This window comes from Wasmannia auropunctata, unplaced genomic scaffold, assembly GCF_000956235.1.
Source record: "Wasmannia auropunctata unplaced genomic scaffold, wasmannia.A_1.0 LD334925.1, whole genome shotgun sequence".
Classification (NCBI taxonomy): Eukaryota; Metazoa; Arthropoda; class Insecta; order Hymenoptera; family Formicidae; genus Wasmannia; species Wasmannia auropunctata.
In genome coordinates this window covers 16,713-36,822 of record NW_012027965.1, presented here as the reverse complement: position 1 = coordinate 36,822, position 20,110 = coordinate 16,713, and the positions used below count along the sequence as shown (strand labels likewise).

The 20,110-nt window shown below is 38.3% G+C and overlaps 2 protein-coding genes across 2 annotated transcripts in view; one reads left to right on the top strand and one right to left on the bottom strand.

Moving 5' to 3' along the window:
* Nucleotides 1-16,326, top strand: part of LOC105457862 (peripheral plasma membrane protein CASK) — a gene marked incomplete at its 5' end in the record, with an annotated part of 26,746 nt that extends 10,420 nt beyond the window's left edge. The window contains 8 exons of the mRNA XM_011702768.1: nucleotides 2,704-2,733; nucleotides 5,793-6,030; nucleotides 8,214-8,270; nucleotides 10,505-10,624; nucleotides 10,857-10,973; nucleotides 11,110-11,217; nucleotides 11,466-11,641; nucleotides 12,849-16,326. Of these exons, the coding sequence (XP_011701070.1) occupies nucleotides 2,704-2,733; nucleotides 5,793-6,030; nucleotides 8,214-8,270; nucleotides 10,505-10,624; nucleotides 10,857-10,973; nucleotides 11,110-11,217; nucleotides 11,466-11,641; nucleotides 12,849-13,028 (1,026 nt within the window). The remainder of the gene's footprint in view (nucleotides 1-2,703; nucleotides 2,734-5,792; nucleotides 6,031-8,213; nucleotides 8,271-10,504; nucleotides 10,625-10,856; nucleotides 10,974-11,109; nucleotides 11,218-11,465; nucleotides 11,642-12,848) is intronic.
* On the bottom strand, nucleotides 16,235-20,110 carry LOC105457861 (apolipoprotein D). The gene is made up of 4 exons (XM_011702767.1): nucleotides 19,819-20,110; nucleotides 17,347-17,575; nucleotides 16,905-17,076; nucleotides 16,235-16,511 (listed from the first exon to the last, which is right to left on the bottom strand). The coding sequence occupies exons 1-4, from the start codon at nucleotides 19,978-19,980 to the stop codon at nucleotides 16,355-16,357; spliced, it is 720 nt and encodes a 239-aa protein (XP_011701069.1). The 5' UTR covers nucleotides 19,981-20,110; the 3' UTR covers nucleotides 16,235-16,354.

The following is a 20,110-nucleotide window of genomic DNA, read 5'->3' as shown; positions in this document are numbered from 1 at the left end:
AAATAGATTCGAATTTAAAAAAATTTTCTAACGCGTAGTTATTCGTCATGTTAATTAACTCGTTGAGCATAAGATTTTTCACAATTGCGTTAAAATATAAGAGCAATCGTATAACACGAGATATTGGCAATTTGTCTTAAAAGGTCTAGATTTTTCAATCGCGTTTCAAATCGATTGCCACGATAAAATGCATCGGTGGGGTAGTTCGCACTTTGGAAATTGAATCGAGTACCGCGATAGACCGCTGAAAAATTTTCAGTCGAGTTTATTCTGCACTGCGATACGACTCTTTTTTTTTGTCTCCCTCTTCCGAGAGGCCCGGAAGCCTAGTTCTTCTGGTCTGGTACTCGGAAGCAGATAGTCTGCCCTCTCCCCCCTTCTCCCCCTCGATGGAAATCGACAAGAGGATTTCAGCAGCATCAGCAGCAGTCAGTCCACCAGACGAGTTGTCGATAGCGCAGTACCTGCTATATCACTGAGTAGAATTGTCTTTCCCAGTGTCGCCTGAAAATCCCATCAGCGGCATACCATCGTCAAACCTTCCCCCATCGTTCGCCCGTTCATTTCTTCTTTGAAGTAGAGCGCAAGCTTCCAATGCACGTCGAAAACCCACATACCGAATCCACCATGTCCATGCACTGTCCTCTGCGACGTTACTATGGCAACGGGATGGGCACAATCGCACGGTGACTTTATTCGAATAGTGCGGCCTGAAGTTTGGGAAGGCGCGTCTCTACGCGCGAGCTCCGCGGAATCGGTTTCATAAAAGGGACTCGCGTCATTATTCCTCTCGTCCGAATCGAAGCGAGATAGGAATTTGTAATCAGATAGGATAGAAATTTCCGTGTTGCGGCATATACGGATCCTATGGGAGACGAAGGAGACGGGGCGCAATATCGATTTGTCAAAAATGCGTTTGACTCGTGGCGCAGTAAATTCTAATTTGTTCGGATAATTAACTTCACCGTCGAATTCTCTGCCCCGGCATTATTTTGCGACCCGCACGTAATTTGCCGACGGAGGACATCGTCATATATTTAACTAACGTTGTTTACCGATGGTTAAAACCATTAGTGGACAAACTATCTCCGGGCATTCCAGTGTAAATTTCATATCGAATCAACGAAATGAAGATAAAATTGAAATATTGAGTCAGCAAATACATTATGAAGTCAATTCGCAGAATTTCTTTATTATATTTGCGTGTTGCATTGCTGTTATTTTCTTATATGTATGGTTCTACTTTTTATTCACTCTAAATTGACGTTATCCATTGTTTCACATTCATTCGCTTGTATATTATAAATCATTATTCACTTGATATAGAAGCGGCCATCAACGAAATCGTAGCGTGATTATTTAGTCTGTAAAGCGTGTCTCTCATCGAATATGATAATTCCGTTGGAAACAAATTCTGACCGTTCGGTACGGGATTTAGAAAGCTCATGGCCCAGAGCGCATATCGCGCATATTTTTGCTCAACTTGAACGGTGATCTAAAATCGTAGATTTTACGCGCTATCGGGGATTAACCACGGAGAACTTCTACGCGGCTTGCTCTCGCTCGAGAGTATTTTATTTTCAACGAAACACGCGAGCGGAAACTTCTCTATCACGTAAAGCGCGAGGCGTAGGCCACCGAGCATTAGAATGTTGCTAATTGTACCAGTCCGCTTTGATTCCTCCCGACTCCCGACAGGAAAGCATCGAGAGTTCTCGCTCGAAACTCGCATTTCCACGGCCACGCTCATCACATGTGCCGCAGAACTGCGAGTTTGAAATTACTTCGTACATTCGACTTGCAGCAGGTGTTGGGCACACACTGATGAATAACGATAATCTATGCGTGTAATATCACTTCGTACAAAATCTAAATAAGTGAGCAGTAATTAACGATTGTTGCTATTGTTTGCTTAATTAGATTGTTTATCAATAGCGGTATCCCTCGTACTGTATCAGCGGTATTTGCACAATGCGAAACACAATGAGACGTACAACGTATCAATATATTAATATTTTAAATACTTTTCTATACTTTTAAAAGCTTTTCTATACTTCAATGAAGCAGCAAAACTTTTTTTCCACTATTTCTATCAATATTGTATTCTTTAATAATGAAAAATGCCAAATTATTTAATTACATCGCTGACTCAGTACAGAACGCTGTTGCAGGTGGTAACTTTGGATTAAAAAGCAGGTACATATATTCTCGGCGGGCCAACATTTCGATGCTGCACACGAAAATGATTTCCATATTTATTACGGAAACGACAATCATGATAATTCGCGTGAGATTTATATTTATTTTTCTCTGTATCCGTGGAGTCGAGACTTTTCGAAACTACTGCGGTTTCACACCACCAATTTGGATATCGTACGCGTAGATTGCGCGTGGGAGCCCAACGCTCGTAGACGTCGAGAGTACGAAAGAGGCATCTGTTCGATAATACGAGGGGATCTAGTAAAAGCCTGCATGTGCCACACAGCAATGCGCACCGTGCATCTCGGAAGCGTTGACGCGTGCGACTCAACCGTAGGTGCTGTTTATCATTGATTGTGTCATTCTTTACTCACTTTTTCGTCTCCCCTCGCGCGACGTACGCGTGGGGGAGGGTCTCGATTAATCCGTATTACGCTTTGGTGCGACTTTGAAACATGATTAATTAATTGATCTTCCTTTTTTTCTGTTTCCTCAACACTCTAGTTGTTCAGGATTAAGCCTCTGCCAGTGTTAGTAAGTACCGCCACTTGATCTGGTGTGATTGGACTGCTGTAGTTAGAAGGCTATGCGTACATATACTTATATATTATATTCATACACACACACACACACACACACACACATATATATATATATATACACACACAAACACACATTATATATACATGCCTCGTACTCTGTCTCTGTTCCTATATTATCTATACACGCCATCGCTGAAAAGTAGGATCTCTAACGCGAATTTTTCGTGTTTATCAACGTGTTTTTCCTTTTAATCCCGCGCGTTTTTCCCTCCTTTTTTCGCAATGCTTCTACCTCGCGACAGGAGTTCTCAAGTGCGAGCAATACGTATCGATATGTTCGCTTACATACACGCCTTCATATGAAAAAAAATTCCTATCCGCATGGGCGCTCAGAGGAATGCTTTAGAAATAAAAAAACGCCTGCAAAGCCTCAGTCGCTGTGCCGTATATAAGGATTATCATTATTCTTTCCATTGTACCTATTATAGAAGCGAAGCTGGAAAAAAATATTTTAATTTTATTCAAGCCATTTTTATTTTGAGCCATCAATGGTCTGCGAGAAATTGTAATATGAAATGAAGTTTGTTGAATTAAAAAATTTTACGAATGTTAAATAAATTGTGGCAGCTATTTATATTGCACAAGGGAATATTTTGTACTGTCAATAGATAAATTTAACAGTCTTCCCTTTCGTCCGAGCGCCCATGTATTTCTTATCAAAAGACGTTCTTTCGCTTCTCAATGCACTTGACGTAATTCATGGAAACGTGGTCGTCCTGTTTGAAAACGTGTAGCTCTTTCGCGGTGCTCGAACAGGTTTCAAATATTTTCAAAGGGAACACTTGCTGACATGATGCCAACAGAGACACACTATTACTTTCGGAAACGTATAGACGAAAGTGCATTTGATAGTTAAACGGACCGCACGTTGGCAGTGCTACGATTAACTGCGAGTTCCGCGAAAGAATATCGATTCATCTATATATTCGAATGATCACTCACGTCCGTTTAAAATTGTGAAATCTAAAATCTTGCAATCGCCACGCGAGAATTAGTAATAAACGTAAATTACTGACTTTTATTTTGTATCATGATTTTTAATTTATTTCCAAGACACTGAATTTTTTTAATACGCATGAACTCTTTAATTCTTTTTGTATATAATATATCATATTTATTTTTTTACATTATTGGCGATAGGATTTAACGGCGTGTACTTGTCGGGATCCACCGTTATCGGAAGTGAGGGCAATCCTAAATAATTATACAGTTTTATCGACATGCAAAAAATTATTATACAATTGTTAAAGCTGTACGAATATTAAATCGATCAGATATTAATAAATTTATAAGTGAAGACGCGCCGTATGCGTGTATTAATTGCCAAACTATTAAACGCAAAGGGATGATAATAAAATAATATTACAAATTGGCTACTGAACAAAGCCGCAGAATATATTCAGCCGGATGCATCCGCAGTCGCAAATTCTCGTTCGTGTGATATACCGGCTCTAATTAGTGCACACCCGTTAATTAGTTTCACTATTGTCGATATTCTGACTTTGGTCCAGAAAATTCCTAGTTGTAATTAAAACCGATACAATTACGAATGTCTACACACCCGGACAAGTAATATTCGTACAGAATCAAAATGGACAGTCGTCCCTCGCTCCCCTCCAATGACTCCGTTCCCCCCCCACGTCCTATACACATTGTCGAAAAATCCCCGCAGCTCTGTTTCGCGAAACACGTGCGCTAACCGGAAGTTAGCACTCTCGTTACTGTGTGCAATCATGTACCGTTCATTGTACTTACTATACATTATACACCTTTTCATGCGCCGTTCTTTACTCACACATTCATGTAGATGGCCGCGCGCATATCTCTGCATCGTGCATATCTTCGGTATGCGTGCGTGCGTGCGTATACGTGTGTGCGTCTGTCCTTGCGCGATGTGCAGCAATTAGTGCTTGAGCTTCTTGTGAAAATGGAATCACTCACACGTGTATATTATATATATATCTATCTATCTATGTATGCCTTTACACGTACATACTACGTATTGCGCATCGCTAGATGACCGAATCGTGTCGCTGGTGGCATTACGACAAAAAGCTCGCGCTGTTCAACTCCCCGTGTCCCTCCAGTTGACAAATTCCCGCCCCCGCCTCACCCCTCGCCCCCCCCCGGTCCGATGCCGATGAGTGTATCGATTGACTGTAAAAAAAAGCCGTGTAGGCACCCCTCCCCCTGAACTAAAGTCGATGATCTAACTGCGTATACCGACTGTAAAACGTCATACAGCGACGTTCAGAGACCGACGAGTTTTATATTTCGTCTGGAAAAATTCTCGTATTTTTACGTGCCCCTTGCTCCTTAACTTTTAAGCGATGTGGCGAAATCGAGCTACGTGTCGATCGCTGGTTATCTCGGGACAACGTGTGAATTTGTATCTTTACTATACTGCAGAACTATATGTGCGCCGTGTTAACGTCAAACACTGAAAATTCGAACGAACTTGCGAGCGCTCCATTTGCCATATTGATATACTTTTTGTACATTCTCTACATTGTACTGTCACTCTTTGCAAGAGCTATTTTATTGCCAGTTGCTTACTACGTCGCATCTCTCGCTTCTCTCGCTGAATACTTAGACTCGTTCGCTATGTCTAGCGCAGCGCTGTGTAGGTCCATCAGCGATCGATATAGCCGTAGAACGATATCTTAGTCACGTCTCATGGTCGAGGACCTATTGTTGTTAATTAAAGCTCTCCTTTACTAATCCAATAGATGTTAATGATTTCACTGCAAGATGCACATTACGTTATCTTTCCAATTATCTCACATGCTATACATATATATATATATATATATATATATATATATTTCACTTTTGCAGTAGTTTTTCCCGTTACATAATTTCTCTCGTTAAATATATCGACGCGAAGTGAAATCCTTGACGTCGAATTTAACAAGTGATTAATAAGAATAACGACATTCGAAACGACCGCCCCTAAGAAATTTTAACGTGACCTTTGATCTACACCAACAGATTTTCGTACGAGCGCAATTCGACTACGATCCACTGGAGGACGAACTGATACCCTGCGCGCAGGCTGGGATCGCTTTTAAAACCGGTGACATTCTGCAGATCATCAGCAAGGATGATCATCACTGGTGGCAAGCGCGGAAGGACAATGCGGCTGGTTCCGCGGGTCTTATCCCTTCGCCCGAACTTCAGGAGTGGCGCATCGCTTGCATGTCTATGGAGAAGAACAAACAAGAACAAGGTAACATAACTTGGACTATTCATGTTGGCCCGTGTTTTGTGTAAAATCGCTCGTCCGTAGAACACGGGTACTGTTCTCTCGATCTCACAAGATATGTAAAAACGAAGGACGATGTTTGCGGTTGCCCTTACGTAGGAGTTATTTTTCATCGCTTAATGAGGATATCGATCATTTTTCATCATGTTTTATCCGCTAGACTGCTATCCCGTAAAATGGATGAAGTTCTTTAAAAAGAGAAGGAAAATATATTCGATATAGCAATTACTATAGAAAAGTATTGTTCTAGAGAAACTATAGAGTGTATATCCTCTTCATTTAATCGAACAATTTGGCATAAAAGCATAAAATTTCCTGACGATTTCGTTGTAAAAGTATTTTTAATGGTAATCCTATTTAAGCGTTTTCAGAATAATTTTCTTTCTCTGACGGTGAATGCGACATTTAGGATAAGGATAATTTTAGTTAAAAACTCGAGTAGAATGAGTGCGGTAATGACTGGTTCCAGCAGATCGCAGAATCTCTTTTGAGTACAGAACGGAGAATCAGAATTTCGCCGATTGAGAAAATCGTTATTACATGACATTCTTTCGCCGCCGCTCAATCAATCCATTATCATCCAATTACATCTGATGATTCCGCTCAATTCCCACTGATTTTCACCAAATCATTGCTGCCAAAAAAAGAAAACAAGAATGTGCTGATGAAACACGATGTCGTCTGTGTGTTGTTCGATGTGTACAGGTTTTCGATGGAGCATGTGATATCGTTGTTATATATCAATCAATTATACTGAGATGCGTATATATCGATAGTGTATTCGTTTACGACGGATTAGCTAAGTAATTATCGTTCGTCTCTCCGAGATATTTCGAACGGAAATCAAACGGTATTTGATCTGTTACGGCATCTGTGATGTTATTTCATACATGATATATTCATTCATTTCTGATGATAATAAGAAATATTCTAAGGAAATTTGGGGTATTCCTTGTTTGAAAATAGTTTTGAAAAAATATAAAAATCATGCATATTGATTCTTTTCAAACCGTAATAAACCTTTTTAAAGTATAACAATATCTATTGTACGTAAATAAAATTAATAATTAATAGTACATGTCAATTAATAACAATTGATAGTAGATAAGATTAATAATAAATAATAATTAATTGCGATATTTAATTTATATTGTGTAAACATTAACTTTTCCATGGTATATAGTAATAATAATAACAATATATAATAATGGATTATCAATTTAATATAATATATAAATTTCTAAAATTCACAATTCACGAAATGCTGAACGTAACTATGGCTATAATCGAATACAGTTTTTATGTTTAAATCAATTCTAATTAGGTAAATATATTTAGATAGATATTATGTATATACATTTTAAATTATGTAATTAATTACTCATAGAGGCCGAGTTTTATTTTTTACATTAAAGTTTGAACCGGTTTTATAATTCAAACCCCACGTGACTACTACTATGACCCTACGTATAAACCCGTATCGATTTCGAATCTCGAAGCTGGGTACGAACGTTCCTGAGGCAATTCCGTTTGGTTAAAAGCATCTATCATTTCCAGACGCTAGAAATAAAGCACAAACGTAATCGTTACTTTGGATAGTTACTGATCCATGAAATTTTAAGATGCCATTACCCCTTTGTGTTAACCATAAATCTTTTACTTCGGAAGAGCTGCTGCTATCGTAAGCTCGCAAAAGCAACGAAATGCCAGGAGAAGCGTGTTAAGTTACAAGATAGTTTGTCACTCGCAAGACCTTTTTTACCCCATATTTCTATGATATATACGTTTGACAATCAAGACCGGTTAATTTAAAAAAAAACACAGATTATGATAAATCAGCAAATGTACGATAGATAGAAGGAAGCTGTTTTACGATTTCGAGATGTAATGTTAAAAGCCAGAATTAAAGCCTAATTGCGAATTGCGGTTGTGAAGTCGTATGCAAATCTCGAGGGTTGAATGCTTTAAGAACATGTAGCAAGAAAGTTTCGGTCGACGTATATGTATATGTCTCTACGTGTGCACCTGCTGGCGTGAGTGGGTGGCATGATGGACGGATTAGGAATAGGCAAGTGGAAAGCTAGCGCATACAAGAATAATTAGCTGCAGTGATATATCTGTTGTTTATATGTGTTATGCGGGGCTAGATGCTGAAGGAGAAGGTGGATGTTCTTCTCACACCGAAGGCTGCGACGGCTCGACAGGTACGTCTCTGCCTTCAGGTAGACACGTGTAGAGTCACGTAGGAACGTATTTTTAGACGCATGAAGTACAAACTGGACCCATGCTTCTAACACACGCATCAGTACAGAGAAGGAGATCGAAAGCGGGATGATTGTCTTTCGGCGGCTTTACGAAAAAGGACGCACGAGGCTTTTGCTTTCAAGTTTGTTTCGTACATTATGAAATTTATCATTCTCGCAATTTCGTAATAAATATGTATGGGCGATATTTAATATTTTTACTTTGTGCGCGAAGTTTCGATAAAATACCTGTGTATTAATGCTTACGAAACATTTACAAGGAATTATACAATATATTTAAGTTTTGAACTTGTAATTAATAATAAGTGACACTATTAAAAAAGTTATTTGGATAAGATGTTCCGAAAGCAGTGTCTTTTAACTGTTAGTCCACATAAAAAATGTATTACGCTTATTAGAACAGTGAATAAATATTCGTAAAATATATACAGGCGACAATTTATTTTCTGCAAGTCGCGATCGCGTAGTCAAAGTAATATTTGTAACATAATTTTGTTTTTACAGTTTAGTAACTGCAGCTCCTTAAGTAAACTTTAATTTACATGATATCATTCATTTAAAAGATATTGATTTTTATATGCCCACAACACGATCTTCATATGAAACTGTATTATTGAATTACACAGTTGTAAAAGTATCACGCAATGCATGAAAATGAATGCCATTAAATTCCTCACAATGGATAATATATGAACGATATGAAATTAAGCATTAATAACAAAAGAAGCTTTTAAAAGTGTTCATTTTTCAGGCTTGTGTAAATGAGAAATTTTGTAACGTTGCGAAATATTATGAGAGAGAGAGAGAGAGAGAGAGCATCGCATCAATTATAATTTATTAATATGGGTACTGTGATACATTCTGCATATAAATTATAATAATAGATGCTTTTACACAGCGTGCTTTAATGCATGCATTCGCTGCAAAATATTCGACGCACTTATGCTTATTTCGCACGATTTCACTTGCAAACGTACTCAGCAGCACGATTATACAACCGGAGCTTACAATAGATAATTAATTGATCGTTCTAAATGTTAGCGGGCAACAACACTTTGGGGATATCTTGCCGAAAATCTCGAGAACGAACATGTTCTCCTGTATCATTCTTGATTCTGAAATAAAAATCTTTTTTTTTCACATACATATATATTTTTATCCGTCTATTTTCAACTGTCTACATATTTTGGCAAGATATCGTGATTTGCACAATCACGCGAGCTTATCATCCACCAGCTTCGATATACATTGTAGTCATACACGAAGTCTCCTTAGTATATTCTAGTATGCAGTAGTTCTGTGATCGTGAAAATGATATTCGCGAGGCAGTTCACCATGGCTCCCCGATTATACGACACCTACATTTGAGTACTCATGCATCAGTTAATCATGAATATCTTACGTTATCATCTTGTGACCTGCTGGAACACCCCTCTCAATAGGACTCCTCCCCCTCGCCCGAGTGCCTTTGGGCATGGCTTCCTTCAAACTGGCTGACTGAATGAAATTCTTTTTTATAATCAATAGGCAAGACTCTGCTTGATCCAGGAGTCGAGTATTCGCAGAGTAGTTCGTGTCACTTCGTGTTAGCATCAATTTTCGAGATACTCCGGAGGGTTGCTAACATTAAGTGCACATGCGTAATTGCGTATTACGTTTCCGGTAGGATAACACGACCGTGTTGGGTGATATACATGTTTAGGAGAAGTAATATCTACAGAACGTATCTTAGCGACGTGAACGATCATTGTCGCGCGACTACGGAAAATGTCTGTCGTGCCTTATTTCGATTTCTGGCGAATCTGGTAAATCAGGGAATTTCATTAATAGACATTTATAACCTGCATCGCAGAGCAGATGACCGTCGTTTTATTGGTCGACATAATTTCTGATACACGTACACATTCGAACACAATTGAATTCTGCGAGGCAGCTCCGTTATGCGACGGGCGAACGGTATCGTGATCGTTCTTTAAGATCGGGGTTCAGCGGTCGTTCGCCGACACCGTAAAGGCACGGAACTCGTTAGTTAGCACGGATAATGGATTCCGTAACATGACACTTGCACAGTAATTTGCAAGTTTACACCGGGCAGACGTTTTCGAAGAGAGAATAGCTTCATCTCCGGTTTCGTCGGCGTTTTATACATATTAACGATCTTTTCTGCTTTGCAGTAAATTGCTCAATATTCGGCCGGAAAAAGAAGCAATACAAGGATAAATATCTTGCAAAGCACAACGCTGTATTCGACCAGCTGGACCTGGTGACCTACGAAGAGGTCGTGAAGCTTCCTTGTGAGTTTCATTTGCAATTCTAAATAATCTACAAAATTAATATAAAGTTAATTTCGTGTAATATGTGTAATGCATATTTTAATACACATTATCTCGGTGACTTTATTATTATAATGTCTCAAAATTTATATTAAGTATAATCAGAGTTATAATTTTATTGTATATGTGTTATAATGTTTATAGGATATAAATAATTTTTTAAATTATATAATTACCTTTTTTTTGCACACAGATCCTGCCTTCCAACGGAGAACTTTAGTATTATTGGGAGCACATGGCGTCGGTCGACGACACATAAAAAATACAATTATTTCCAAGCATCCCGATAAATACGCCTATCCTATTCCGCGTAAGTATCTCAAGCATTTTATGACATTCTAAATTAATCAAGTATTATTTTTTTATATTAGAAAAATGTGTGAAATTATATAAATTATATATATTTTTATCGCGCGGAAGACTTATCAAATGTATTCTTTTCATAGATACAACGAGGCCTCCACGAAGTGACGAAGAAAATGGTCGTAACTACTATTTCGTATCGCACGATGAAATGATGGCAGATATATCTGCTAATGAATACCTCGAATACGGTAAATTATGCCCATGCAAATTTTCTCGTATTTGAAATTTATTGAAATTAATTAATATATAAATATGTTGTTACTAATCGTTTTAATTAATTGTAGAAATTGAGAATTAATAAGAGAACATTGATTAATTATTAGAATTATTAATTTAGATTTTAGAAATAGATAATATATAAGTTTTACAATTTTGAAATTTTAGAAGTGTAAATATTAAATTTATTAAATCTGAAATATTTATTTTTTATAAATAGGTACGCATGAAGATGCTATGTACGGAACTAAGCTTGAAACTATTCGCAAAATTCACGAAGAAGGCAGAATGGCCATATTGGATGTTGAACCGCAGGCACTGAAAGTTTTACGGACTGCTGAATTTGCACCTTATGTCGTCTTCATCGCTGCACCAGCATTTGGAAATGTTACGGATGTAAGTATGAAAATTGAAGACAAAACTATATGTACAACATGTTTTGGATATTTTTCCCGGAAACTGCAGTTCACGTAACGATTTAGCGAATGTATTTTATTATATTATAAAATTTCTTGGTGTTCTCGAGAAATATATAATCACAAAAAATAACATATCTAAATTTATACTAAAAAGTTGAATATAATTTTCCGTTTTCAATAGTTACTCTACAATAATTACAAAAATAAAATATGTTAATCGTATTGTATAAATTGATAATGTTCTAATACTTTTATTTTATTTTATTTTTTTTACTGAATTCGTATATTTGTAAAACTCTTTTTGCGATTATTGATTATTTAAATTTACGTAAAATAATATTTAAATAGAAAATAATTACACATTTTTTAAGTTGTAAATGTTATTTACTTTTCGCATTAAACTACGATGATTAATCAAGAACAGTACATCTAGAAAGGAAATATGCTAATTTACCTTTCTACAGTACACGTTTTCTAACTAAAACATAAACGTGCTTAAAACGTTTGCCATGTAAAATGAGATTAATGTTCAACAGGGCTCTATAGTAGCGCGCATAACATAACGGCAAACTACGAGCCAGAGAGTTTATCGGAGTGTACACAGAGAAAACATCGATGTCTGCAAATATTCTCTTTAACGTGTCAGCTTGAACGTATCTCGATTCTTGACGTGCGATGCGAGTCAGGAATTGCACGCTAATTAAGCAATTAGGCAAACCGTTCAGTGAATCTTCAAATGAATCATGGATTTGCCGGATTAATCAAGCAAACAATTACTGCTCCACTTGTTCTGAATGACTGATCGACTGATTGCAGTCCGTTAATACACTTTGAGAGGAAACCATTAAAGAATACTGGATTTTCTGATGACGATATAAATACACACATATGTAAAAAATATCGCGTGTCCGATCGTTCAGTCCGTTCGATTAAATACGTAATCAAATTATACATATCATTTTTATAAAAAAAAGGACATGAAAAGAAAATTATTTAAACGTATAAGTTAGTGGCGCGAAAATATTCGATGAGACGTTCAGCAAAAGAAGAAACGTGTGAAAGTATGGATAATATATTATCGTGGAAAATTACATCTTAAAATTCTGCTCTGAAATTTTGAATCGATTTTTCATTAAACATATATGTAAGTACTATTCCTGTAACAACGTCGTTTGTGCTTTCAGTTCGACGGTAGTCTGGAGCGTCTGGCGAAGGAGTCGGACATGCTGAAACAGGCGTACGGGCATTTCTTTGATTTGACCATCGTGAACAACGATCTCGACGAGACGATCGCCCAGCTGGAGGCCGCGATCGAGCGCGTTCACACGACACCACAATGGGTGCCCGTCTCTTGGGTCTACTGACAGCGGTCTTCGCCGGTACGTCACATTGTCACCACGGACTGCAACGGCTCATCGAGGATAAAGCAGTGATCGCTGGTGCCGTGACGATCATCGTACCACGGTCGGTCCTCTCGACGCGAAGATCCGACGCAGACACCCACCGGCGTCCAACAGCAGGAATACGCCGCAGGCAGCTACATCGTGCACGTAGGACGTACTCAACGTACCAGCAAATCTAGCCGCCGACGATCGGCTCGACGGTGAAAACGATCCAAGTGCGTGCGACTATACGATGGCCGTGTGTTCATGAAATTCTTTCCATCGCCGCGTAATTGTTATTACCAGTCGCGGGACACGAGAGGAGGCCAGCGACGTGCCGTTAGTCATCCCGGTCCGTCGATGAGTACCGCCGCCGCGTCCGTCAACGGGGCGTCGGACCATCCGTTGGAAAATGGAAAACGCGTCATCATCGAAGCACGACGAAGATCGAAGTGACGGCAATGACGTCGTCACGTGCGTCTAGAAACGGACGCTTTTTCGCGGACCACCAACTCTTTCCTGCTGCATCTTCTTCTCCCTCTGCTCCGTCTTCCTCCTTCGAGGATTAAAGGATTATAAAGACAAGGAGTAACACCCTCCGGATCAGCTGGGACTTCTCTTGAAACGAGACTGCTGAACGAATGCCTGTCTTTCCTCTTCTATTCCGCGCAGTCTGTCGCTTCTCTCGAACACATTCCTGGCACGGTTTCGGCGAATTCACACACGAATTTCTCGCGGTTCCACACTTAAGGCAATCGCGTTTGCGAACGCGAGCTACATACATGTGCAGTGATACGGCAACGCGATGGCAACCATCAGAGAACGTCGCGCAGAATTCGTGGAAAACCAAACGAGAAACAATAGCCGCGTTCATACTTTCGCGCGGACATCAAACCGAGCGGCTGAATCTTCGTACCCTTTATCTGCGGAATCTATCGACTTTCCGTAAACTGTAATTGCCTCCTATCTCGTACTTTATCGTATAATTACTTAACGAAAAGAAGCTAGAGATCGTGCGGCACGGCAGTGCCAATGAATATATAGTATATAAATACACACATATATGTATATACGTATGCTTGTATATATATGTGTATGTGTGTATGTGTGTATGTATATAGCGAAAGGCAAAGGTCCTGTCGCAATAATCGAAACCCTCATTTCTCTGATCGTTCAGCCAAAAGAGAAAAAGAAGAACAAATAGTAAAACTGGTGTGCTGCCGGCCGTCCGTCATTTAACTGTAACTTTAAGCAGTAGAGAACTTCGCCGGTTTCGTCTAGTACTTCTGCTAAATATCTAACGAGTGTTCATCTCTCGTCGCGGCTATCCCCACCGCGACGAACCTACGCGTATACGCGAGCGCTTCTTCCGGCTTTTTGTATCTTTCCCGGTCGATTGTCTTTCCCTGTCGTTTCGTTTTCTCTCCCACTCCTCCCCTCTCTCTTTCTATCTCTTTCTATCCCTCGCTCTAATCACCCGCCGAGCTTCTCTCACCTTTCTACTTTTGACAATCGAGACCGCCGTCGGGGCGAGACGGCTCGCTCGCTCGCTCGCTCGGCCGTGCACTCGCCCACCTCCTCCTCCCCCTCCCCCTTCCCCATTGCCATTCGTCGCTATCGTTGCTCATGGAGACATCCCCGGACGCAAAATCAAATGTTCGCCGACAATGTATCGCAGCGTCGACCGACGATCTTGTATTTCCCGTAACACAATAAACGCACGAAGCCGTACCGCACATCCCGGACGAATGCACGGACGGCGAATACCGATCCGGCAGTGAGAATTATACGAGTGCTCATTCGGAAGCGCTTGTATGCGATTATTAAGTTCGTACAAGATACACACGTACATTCACACACACACGCACACACGTACACACATATGCACGCACGCACGCACGCACGCGCACGCACGCACGCACGCACACATACAGATATACATACAGATACACATATGGGCACACGTCAAAACTATAATGTCACTCGGTTCGTATTACTTACACCCTCGTACAAAAGCGCATAATCGAATGACGAATTAACAACAACAAAAAAACGCGAATTTACTATAGGATATTTATAAAACGTAAATTTCAGATAAATAGATAGTTTACCAGCTATATGAAATAATAATGAGGACAACACACATCTCTCCAGTAGAGAAACACACATGCGCCCCTCCCGCCTCCCACACGTACATCAACCCACACAACCGCCCACTTATCTATACACGCGCGCAACACACACATACAACCACACATACGCACATACGTACGCACGCGATCGCATGCGCGCGAGTGCAGGTTTACAGTACGGTACAGATTTAACAACTAGGTAATTAATTTACAAATGATTATAAAAAAAAAAAGATTAAATGTATGACTAATTAATATTAAAGAATTACTAGGAGACTAATAGGTGATTTGCATATGCATATGCCCGTAGAACGAAGGAATGAATGCGTGTATACATGCGGGCGTGGTACGATAGTTTTAACGTTGACAACGTTGCGTTTTATCGCGGATCTCTTGGAGCCCCCCCGGCTTCATCGCGGTCCGTCTCTTTCTCTCGGTTGTCGCAACGATCTCGAAACATATAGGCGAATTTATAGGCTCGTGTCTCGCTCCCCCCGATGCGTTCTTCCTATTCCGCGCGATCACGGCAGGACGGCACGAAGACCGGTCGTGGCAGAAAGCGCCCGATTATTATATATTTCAGAAACGCATATAAACGAAGGGGAGGATCACGACGTCGTCGTCGCGCAATGTCACGTTTGCGGGGACCGGTGACTGTAACATCGGATAAGAAACGATTTTCACGAAGCCACAGTTGTGAATTTGCCGAGTAACGAGAATACTCGCGCGAGGAAAAAAAAAAGGATTGCCCGTCGGTGTGATAGCGTTCGTGTGCGTAAAACATTGCGAAAACGCGAGAAGCATGAGTCACAAGTGATTTTGTAATATTTCTTATAAGTTGTAGCTGCCATATCCAGTAATTAAGTACTAGGTGCGTTGAGTGATAATCTGACGACGACTGTTATGCTAATGATAATGATGATAACGATGATGATAATTATTGATGATGATGGTGATGATGACCGTACGTGCTGCGGCACGTGTGTCTCAATTAATTTGGATGAATTGTGCTAAGATATTGAGAGAGACGACGGGTCTAAAGGAAACAATAACAAGTTCATTACAATTATGTAATTATAAATAAGAGGAAGAGACGAAGAGTATTATAACACGTTGTTAATTGAATTAATAAAATTAGCCCAAAGTAACGGAGAGATGTTTGATTTGAGCGAATATTTATTGGCGTCTATGTTTTCGTTTCAACGGATGCCTTCTGTTGACGTGACCTCTTTTAACTGATGGCAGTGCCGGTGTAAGCACAGCTTCCGAATTGTCCGTTTTATTGCATTGCTTTTGGTCCATAGGGAACATATACTCCAAGTCAATGTCATACCTACATATTAAAAATTTTATTTTTAATGATAAAAATTTTAATCATAAAATAACATGGCAATGCAACACTTTAATTTAAAATTTTTAATATTTATTTATTATATAATAAGTGTTTCCTTGATATGCATAAAAATTTTATTAAAGTTTTGAAATAATTATAAAATTTGATTTAATCGATATTTCTTTCGTTATAAAAAGTCATTAAAAGTATCTCACAATTAGTAAAGGATTTTCAGAATTAACGATTGAAATTATATATATTTGTATCTTGTATTGAAATAACATTTAAAAAATTATTTTATCGTAAATATTATTTTTCAAAAGATGCATTTATGATTTTAATAAGTTCTAAAACAATTTTAGTGTAATCAAAATAACATTGAGACAAATATACCTAGGCAGTTTCTCCCGAAGATATGAAATGACGTTTGCCCCGAGGCTCGCTTCACGGCTCATGATGAAGCTAGATAAGTATCGTGGGCTTTTACTCTTTTCAGCACAATGCATTAGTAACGCCCAGGATTTATAATCTGAATCTAACACATATGTATTGTACACTCCTTCGTCTGGAAAATATCAAATTCAACATAAAATAATTCGGCAAAAATCAATATTTATTTCTACTGAATTAAATTATTAATTTAATTTTAATTGATAATGAATCCGTTGAGAAAATATATTTTTTATAGAGTAAATGTAGAAAAAAAGTTACACCTAAAGTTATAAATAATTAAAAAGGAATAAAATAAAATATGAAACTTTTTTTTCATTACGCAACGTATATAAAAATTAGAAAGAAATTAGATTGCTGCGACATAAATTAATTATGTGTTTACATGGCAACTCAGCGTGCATCCAATGAGCAGGTAAATCCGGCGATGGGATTTTCCACGTGATGTTACCAACGAGCAGCTCGTTAATGGGATCGTCAGTAAAGCTGTAAGTGAAATTCATGGTAACTTCGGCGTTTTCGGGCGAAACCGAGAGTTCGGCTCTCATACATCGGTACACGAGAGCTTCCTCCGAGCTTGCATAGTACTGTACTATGTACCACAATCCGAGAAACTGCAAGAAGCGCAAGATGCTGTTACGTGCGAGTGCGATGTAGGCGTGAAGTCACGCGTGAAATAGGCGCAACAGTTTACCACACCGCGCTGATTTTATTCGCGCTAACGTATGCTAACAAATGTGTGCCATCAACGGGTCAAGCGATCCTACTCGACAGTAAACGGCGTTAGAAATATATTGAGAGATTTCCCAGATGATTATCACTTTGTTTCCATTCGTGAAAGCGTGATAAATCAAAATTCTCGAACTTATACTTCTTAAATTCGTTTAACATTTTTTTTCTTATTTAATACATTAAATTTTGATGAAGCATTTATTTTGATTTACTTTAAAAAGTTCAATAAAGAATTTATTTCTACAGTAATATTACAAAGTTACACGCGATCCAGTCTAAAATGGAACATCTGCAATATATACATACGAAACTTTATTTTTCCAAACTCGTGTTAAACTTCAAAATTTTGATCTAAATTCATGTAATGTAAAATTAAAAATATAATAATATAGGAATAGCTTGAAATTGAGGTATTTATCTCTATTGTGTGTTTATAGAGAAAGCCAAAATGTTTCTATTTAAACGTAAATTGCATTTTGACGTAGTCACTTTGTAATTTTCCAAAATTGATATGAGCATTAAAACGCGTTTGCGACACAATCCACTTCACTTAAAGTACGTATCACCGTTTATGACAAAAGAAAACCAACGGAAATAGTCGCGTGTATGTGAGTATATGTTTGAAGTAGTCTTCCTATAAATACGTATCAAATCTAAAAATAAATCCGCCGAACGTAGCTTTGGAAAGAAAGTCTGCGCAAGTACTAAATTCTAATATTCCATATTCGCAATGATATATACGTTATAAAACTGTAAATACATAATTATTCTCTTATAAAATCGCCTTTCCTTCTCTTTTTTTTCTTTCTGTTTTATTAAAATTTATAGATAATTAAGCACGTACATTGTTAAACATTAAATATTACACTTTGCAATCGCATTTATAGTACACGGTTGTCAAGTGGTACATGTATCATTCTAGATATATGTAAAGATAACTTTATTATTAGAGAATTGGATCAATCGTTTTTTCCATAGCTTTCAAAACACAGAGCTATACATTGTTGAAACCCAAAACAAAGAGTTACAGATTGTACACGATGTGCCAATTTTCAAAAATGGATTTCCAATGGAAATTAAATGCGAGCTCGTAAATTCCGCAAAAGTACTTTACAGAGTTATCTGTCACCTCTCATATTCGCTTGTTTGAAAAAACTCATAAATCAAAATATTTTGCTTTCGGCCATTCAAAATTTTTTTTGCCCAACTCTCTCTCTCTCTGTATAGTTATTAATCTTGTAATATATCTAACTCAAAATCTGTTCAAAAGTTAATAGCGATAGTATTGCGCTGATTTTATTCGTGGTTTGCGGGAATGCCGTGTTTGACAGCTTTTACTATTTTCATGTCAAATCATAAATCGTGTTATCATTAATTGCACGGTAAACAATCATTTCGATTGCTGTTGCACATTGCAGATTCTAATAATTAATCGTGGATTACGTATTTCGTATAATTAATATTCGATCGACATATTTGGCAATAGTAAATGTTCATTATCCATTTCCGAAATCACATCAGAGGCGGTTAATATATCAGTACACTTCATATTATTTCGCATTAATATTGCGCGTCGAATGAAAATGCTTCAAATACGCATTCATATAAATGATACGATTAAATGAAGCGGTAAAAGTCAATTTAAATTGATGATCACTAGTGAAAGTGTTGATCGTTGTATGTATAATTTCGAGTATCATAATTAACACTAGAGTTAATTGTGGGAGTAGCTGTAATTATAAACAATTTTTTTATTCAATATAAGAATTAAATAACATTTCTCTCAAAGAATCTATAGAATCGATTTTTCCAAGACTTTTCCAGAAAGCTAATTCCTTGTCAGGCTACGAAAATTAAATATTTTCGATTTCGGAATATAAAATTCAGTCGATTTTAAATATATATATGTATGTATATTCTTTTAATGAAAGCGATAATTCTATACAACTGGAATCCACGGTCCCCGGCAAGAAGAATTCAAATTGTTGATTTACCTTTATATGTACATACACGAGACAATATCATTGCATTTAATATACATGAAACGCAGGTGCGAACAATCGTTTAAAATGTACAAATCGGAAAATTAATTAAATCGATGTAGATCGCAGAGAATTCTATATACCTCGGATATATCGAAGTTGCGTATTCCCTTCACTTTTGGACACTTGGTCTTATCCTCCCGTCTCTTCCAAACGCTGCCGGCGTCGCCGACGAGAAGTCCGACGACGAGCAGCGTTATTGTCAACCAGCAGAATCCCGAACGTCGTCTCGTACCGGGATGCATCTTCGCCGTGCATTCAGATTCCGCTCACAATAAACGGTACAGGCTGGACCGGCTGGATCGCGCGCGACGATCTCTCCTCCTCGACCGTCGGTGCTTGCTCGCGGGCGACTAGAGGCCACGTACATAGCCG